General features: G+C 36.1%; 1 protein-coding gene across 1 annotated transcript in view; it reads right to left on the bottom strand.

Annotated features, from left to right (window-relative positions):
- Positions 1–6,944, bottom strand: part of LOC106870540 (glycine receptor subunit alpha-2) — a 313,915-nt gene that overhangs the window by 52,159 nt on the left and 254,812 nt on the right. The window contains exon 5 of the mRNA XM_052972406.2: positions 708–790. Coding sequence (XP_052828366.1) covers positions 708–790 — 83 coding nt within the window. The remainder of the gene's footprint in view (positions 1–707; positions 791–6,944) is intronic.

Below are 6,944 nucleotides of genomic sequence, written 5' to 3'. Positions count from 1 at the left end.
TAACTGTATCGACTTCCTTTAAAACTATATCTTCCTTTTGTTTTTGTTTTAAATACAAATAAACGTAGACTATATTTAAAATTACTTGGCATGTATCATGATGCCTTTTTTTGGGGTGCAGGCTTTCTACAACATTATAATTTAACCCGCTATTGTACTGTTTGTTTTACAATTTGTGCCGATGAAATAAGCTCCATAATACACTGGAACTGATATTTTTATTTAATTTATTTTGTATCCTTGTGAAAATTATCCGAGTGCTGACTGAACAAAATTAGGCTTAATGCTAAAAGTAGAAGGCGATAAACTGAAATACCTTTTATATTTTTTTAAATTCTTATATAAGGAAAGAAGGACTTATTGGTTTGAAGTTCACCTCTTACCCCACGCACACAACCCGAATATTTCCCTGTTCCACCCTTATTACAAACATCATTTTCTTCTAAACATTATCTCCCATACTAGCTACCCCATGTAGATATTTGTTAACATGAGACTCTGGTAAAAGACACTTGTCTGATATGCCATGCGACGTTGATCAGACCGTGAAATAGGTCGAAGCAGCTTGAACTTTTTAACTGAACACTTAAGATTTAATTTTATTTTATAAAACGTTTAACTTCTGCGTTTCTTTCTAACAGGTAGTGGTTAAAGTCATTGAAGATAAAATATCCAAATGGATAACACTAAATAACGTTGTTACTCACAGCTTTGTAAATATAACTGGCAAACCTGAGTGTCCATCGGATAATTTTGTAGTTTCATGGGACAAGAGGCAGTCAGAGAGATTCTGAAAAGATATCAAAATATATTTTTGTTAATGATGATGGCGATGGAGCATACTGAATCAATATATAAATTTCTTTTTCGTTTATTAGATTCGAATTTATTCTGTTTTATGAATTAAATCAAATTGAGTGTTTTGTTGATACTTAATTTATCCGCGATCGAAGTGGAGAAAGGCTAAGTAGACCGATCCGAATTTGAAACTGAAACAATGAACATAATTACAATGAAATCTTTAGCATTACATCCAGCGCTTTATCGCTCACGCCAACTTACTACACTGAACGATGTTAATAATCCTTTTTAATATATAGGCATATAAACTGAAATATGTGGGAAGGGGTATAGTCTATATCAATTACGCTAGTGATTGACTGATTCTTATATTATCGAGCCTGAAGGGATGAAAGGTTAATTTGACCACGGCTGAATTTGAACTCAGAACGTAAAGGGTCAGAAAAAATGCCACGAAGCATTTTTCCGGATGCACTAATGATTCTGCCAAGATGATGCCTTCAATTATTTCTACAATAGGCACAAGGTCTGAAATTTTGCGGAAAGGGGTTAGTTGAATACATAGACCGCAGTACACAACTGCTACTTATTTTATCGACGCCGAAATGATAGAAGATAAAGTTGGCTTCAGTGGAATTTTAAACACAGAACATAAATCCGAAAGAAATGCCACTAAGCATCTTGCCTGGCCTGCTAACAATTCTGCCAGCTAACCGCCTTTAATAATAATAATAATAATAATAATAATAATAATAATAATAATAATAATAATAATAATAATTATTATTATTATTATTATTATTATTATTATTATTATTATTATTATAATCCATTCTACTAAAAGGCACAAGGCCTAAAATTTGGAGGGAGAGAGCATCGACCCCATTGCTCAACTGATACTTATTTCATCGACCCTAAAAGGCTGAAAGGTAAAGTCGACCTAAGTGGAATTTGAACTCAGAACGTAAAAACAGACGAAATGCCACTAAGCATTTTGCCCGGTGTGCTAACGATTCTGCCAGCTCACTACATTTGAAGAAGAAGAAGAAGAAGAAGAAGAAGAAGAAGAAGAAGAAGAAGAAGAAGAAGAAGAAGATGAAGAAGAAAGCAAAGGACCACTGATGAGGTCACAGAAGTGTGACGAAAGAACTTCGGCCAAAATACGAGTAATGTAACAAATAAAATAAAGCTGAATCAAATTAACACCAAATATATAGTGCGTGTGTTTTTATTGGCAAACTTGCAACATGACCATCCCCAAATACAACAATAATAATAATACTTTTTACTATAGGCACAAAACCTGACATTTTGGGGAGGGGACCAGTCGATTACATTGATCCTAGTGTTTCACTGGTAATTAATTTATCGACCCCGAAAGGCTGAGAGGCAAAGACGACCTCGGTGGAATTTTAACTCAGAACGTAAAGACAGACGGAATACCGCTATGTATTTCCTCGGGTGATAATAACAACAACAACAACAACAACAACAACAATAATAATAATAATAATAATAATAATAATAATAATAATAATAATAATAACACAAGTGCATCGGACCTCTGCAGAATGTGTGGGAAGAGGGTTGAAAGCGTAACTCACATTGTTAGTGCTTGTGAAAGTCTTGCACAGAATGAGCACAAGCGTAGACACGACAAAGTAGCCCAAAACCTCCACTGCCTACTTTGCTGTAAGTATGGATATGAGATTACGGGTGCGTGGTACCAACATACACTGGAAAAGGTTATGGACGAAAAGGGAAGACAAAACTCTGGGACTTTGATTTCCAGACAGTCAAAGCACCGAAGGCCGGATATAGTAACCTTTGGGAGGGACAAACAAGAGTGCCTAATAATTGACGTAGCAGTGCCAGGAGATCATATCATCATAAAAGAAAGAGAAAAAGTTGATAAATATGGAGACCTAAGAATTGAGATCGCTAATATGTGGCAGCTACGAGAGTCGAACGTAAAGGTTATCCCTATTGTCATCGGAGTATTGTGTTCAATATTACCCAATTTGAAAAAAACATCTGAAAACCTTAGATATACTACAATCTAGATGTATTGCAAAAGTCGGCATAATTTGGAACTTCACGCATATTGCGTACAGTACTGTCTGTCTGAGCTCCTTGCTTGTGACTTGACAAACAGTACAATGCCCCGGTAGATACAATATCTTCAATCAACAACCTCACGATATTGTATACTGTGCGACGACTATAATAATAATAATAATAATAATAATAATAATAATAATAATAATAATAATAATAATAATGATGATGATGATGATAATAATAATACCAGGACTTAAAAAAATATATAACATACAGAAAATTGCACTACTGGGCACTGCACACATCCTACGCAAAACACTTTCAATACAGTAACCATAAGAGCATCACAGCAAACTACAGCACATACCCAAGGCACACAGAGCTGCGCTCGGTAGTGAAGTGAAAGCACGTTATAAAAATAAAACTACTGCATAATAATAATAATAACAATAAGAAGAAGAAGAAGAAGAAGAAGAAGAAGAAGAAGAAGAAGAAGAAGAAGAAGAAGAAGAAGAAGAAGAAACTGTATGATGTTGTCAACAACACAAAACATCATGCATTGCATGAACGCGTGGAAAACCAAATTGTACTCAAGTAAGGTATTCCTTGGAGAAGTTAATATTAAAGGGGGAATCTTCCAAGGTAACTCGTTTTCTCCGTTACTTTTTGTAATCGCACTTATACCCATAATAATGACAATTAGGAAAGTTAAGATAGGTTACGGATGCGGGAAGAAAGGCCCATCATTGAACCATCTTCTGTTTATGGATGACCTGAAATTGTTTCGGAAATCTGAAAAACAGATAGATTCCTTGACCTAAACTGTCCAGAAATGTGGTAGGGACATCGGTATGGAATTTGGGATTACCAAATGCTTAATATGAAAAGAGGGAAGAAAGCAGCCTGCAGAGGAATGCGGTTACCATCAGGAGAGAACATGGGGGAACCCGACAGTAGTGGGTATAGATATTTAGGGATTTTAGAGCTGGTTGACATTCGACACAGCGATTTGAATGTCAAGGACAGCGAGGCGTATCAAAAAAGGTTGAAGATGGTGTTGAAATCCAATCTGAATGCTAAAAATTTGATTACCGCAATGAATATCCGAGCAATTGCGGTTTGTCAGATATAGTGCGTCCATCCTCAAATGGACTAAGGAGGAAATATCAACACTGGATAGAAGGACGAAAAAGTTGATGACGCTGCATGAGGTTACACCCTAAAGCAAACGCAAACAGACTGCATATGGAAAGAAAGAATTGTGGCAGAGGACTAATTAGTATAGACCATTGTATAAGGAGTGAAAGGAGAATGCTTGCCGAGTATTTAATAAATAGTAATGAAGACCTTCTGCAGAAGATATGGATGTAAATGCAGAGAAGAGAAAAGAAGACCTTGAAATGAGAATGCATGGACAGTTTGAAAGGAATACATAAGACGTTAAGGATAATACAGCAGCGTAGGTATGGATTGAGCGAAGTGATTTGAAGCGTTCCACCGAAAGCCTGATCATTGCTGCACAAGGCCAGGCTCTCGCTACCAATTCAGTGAAGTATAGCATCTATAAAACTTCTGACACTCAGAAATGCAGACTCTGTGGAAAGAGTGTGGAAAATGTGACCCACTTGGTAAGTGTATGTGAAAGCCTTGCACAAAAAGAATGCAAGCGCCGCCACGATAAAATGTGTGTATCTTCATTGGCTCTTATGCCGTAAATCCCAATATGAAGTAACAGAGAACTGGTATGAGCATGTACCAAGTAAAGGTATGCAGGAAGATGGAAAAGTAATGATACTCTAGGACTATGATTTTCAGACGGATCGTGTAATCGAACACCTTCGGCATGATATTCTCATATTGAATAAGGGAGACAGATACTGTCAGATCATTGATGTAGCCATACCAAATGACATGAAGTTGCGAGTAAATAGGTTGAAAATATCACCAAGTACTCCGGATTGAAAGTGGAAATGGCAAGATTGTATGGAATGCGAGAGGATAATGTAAACGTGTTATCAGTGGTGTTCGGAGCGTTGGGCTCAATCCCATTGAAACTTCAAAACTTCTTAAGGTAACTGGAAATCCCATGCAAAATTGATGTCTTGCAAAAAGCAGCCTAATTGGGTACATTGCACATCTTAAGGAAAGTATTATCTGTCTGAGGTCCTTGTTGTGACTTTACAGATGACTAAAGACTCTGGTGCATTTTTACCTACAGTGTTTTACGAACGAATGATGATAATAAAGAAGTACACAAAGTAAAATCCCAACAATGGTTAAGAAGCTCAGGACTCAAAGAAAGGACTGAAGGATTTTTAATTGCAGCACAAAATCAAAGTCTTCCCACCAAAAATCAGCAAAAACACATAATGAAAATAATGCAAATAGCTGCAGAATACGTGGTGATGGAGAAGAAACAATAAACCATATCGTCTCTGACTCCCCAGTCCTGACTAAGAAGGAATATATTGACAGACATGACACCCCACAAAATTTCTCAGAAAATGAGAAAGCAACAATACTCTGGGATATGACAATGCACACGAATAGAGAAATTAAGTCTAATAGACCGGATATAGTTGTCAGAGATAACCAAGAAAAAATGGCTTCTGATCGATGTATGAATACCAACAGATGACAATGTAACTCTAAAAGAAACGTAGAAACTCTCAAATTACAAAGATCTGGAAATAGAAGTACCTCGAATATGGAGCCTAAAAACAGAAATAATTCCTATAATAGTAGGTGCATTAGATATGATTAAAAAGCATACTGACAAATACAGAACCAAAACACCAGGACTTACAAATGTATATAACATACAAACGATAGTACTACTAGGCACCGCGCACATCCTACGAAGAGCACTTTCAATACAGTGAAAATAAGAGTACCACAACACACCACAACACATACCAAAAGCACACAGAGCGGCGATCGGTAGTTGTGGCAGGATTCCGACCACCCCAAAGTGACTAAAAGTGGACTGATACATTGCTATAAAATAAAGAACTGTGAGCAATTGAGAAGTAAACAGTTCACTGTGATCCGTTGATTGAGAGCGTTGAGTCTCATGTAATACTAATCGTATTGCGTCGCGTAAATATTTCTTTCCCCCTGCTTCGTTAAATTATATATCCAACAACAGGATATAAAAGTAGTGCAGTAAAAGCACGTGATGAAAATAAGACTACTGAATAATAATAATAATAATAATAATAATAATGATAATAATGATAATAATAATAAAGAAGAAGAAGAAGAAGAAGAAGAAGAAGAAGAAGAAGATTAAATATCCTGATGCAGTACCAGGCAGTGGCTCTCGTGGCTTCTGATCTTAACTGATTAAAAGTGTTATCATGTACATGGTTTGCCTTGGTATAAAAGATGGGCTACAGCAAATAATTTCTCTATTCCAGGGAGACACGCTATCTCCACTCCTGTTCTGCCTGGCACTCACACCTTTAACTGAATTGCTAAATAGAACTGGATGCGGTTACAAATGCTACGGAAAAACAGTCAGCTACCTTTTATATATGGATGACCTAAAATTTTATGCAAAAAATGACAAAGAGCTAGAAACACTACTACAGACAGTACACGGCTTTACCAAGGAAATAGATATGAAATTCGGATTAGAAAAATGTGCCAAAGCAACCCTGAAAAGAGGGAAATTAGCTAAAAGTAGCAATATAACACTAGATAAAGCCAATGAAATAAGAGAACTAGACGAAAGCCAACCATATAAATATTTAGGAATCAATGAACTAGATAGGATACAACATATACAAATGAAAGAAAAAATAAAGAAAGAGTACTATAGACGAGTTAGATCAATACTAAAAACAGAGCTCAATGCTAAAAACAAGATAATGGGTATAAACACTTTAGCTGTCCCAGTTATAAGCTACAGCTACAACATCCTTAACTGCACACTAAACGAACTATCTAAAATAGACAGAAAAACAAGAAAAATAATGACAAGATATAGGATGCACCAACCAAAATCTGACATAGAAAGGCTATATATACAACGCACAGAAGGTGGCAGGGGTCTTATACAGCTGGAAAACTATTATAAA

The sequence above is a fragment of the Octopus bimaculoides genome, chromosome 13 (assembly GCF_046866305.1).
Source record: "Octopus bimaculoides isolate indiv1 chromosome 13, ASM4686630v1, whole genome shotgun sequence".
Taxonomy (NCBI): domain Eukaryota; kingdom Metazoa; phylum Mollusca; class Cephalopoda; order Octopoda; family Octopodidae; genus Octopus; species Octopus bimaculoides.
This window is presented reverse-complemented; position numbering and strand designations above follow the sequence as displayed.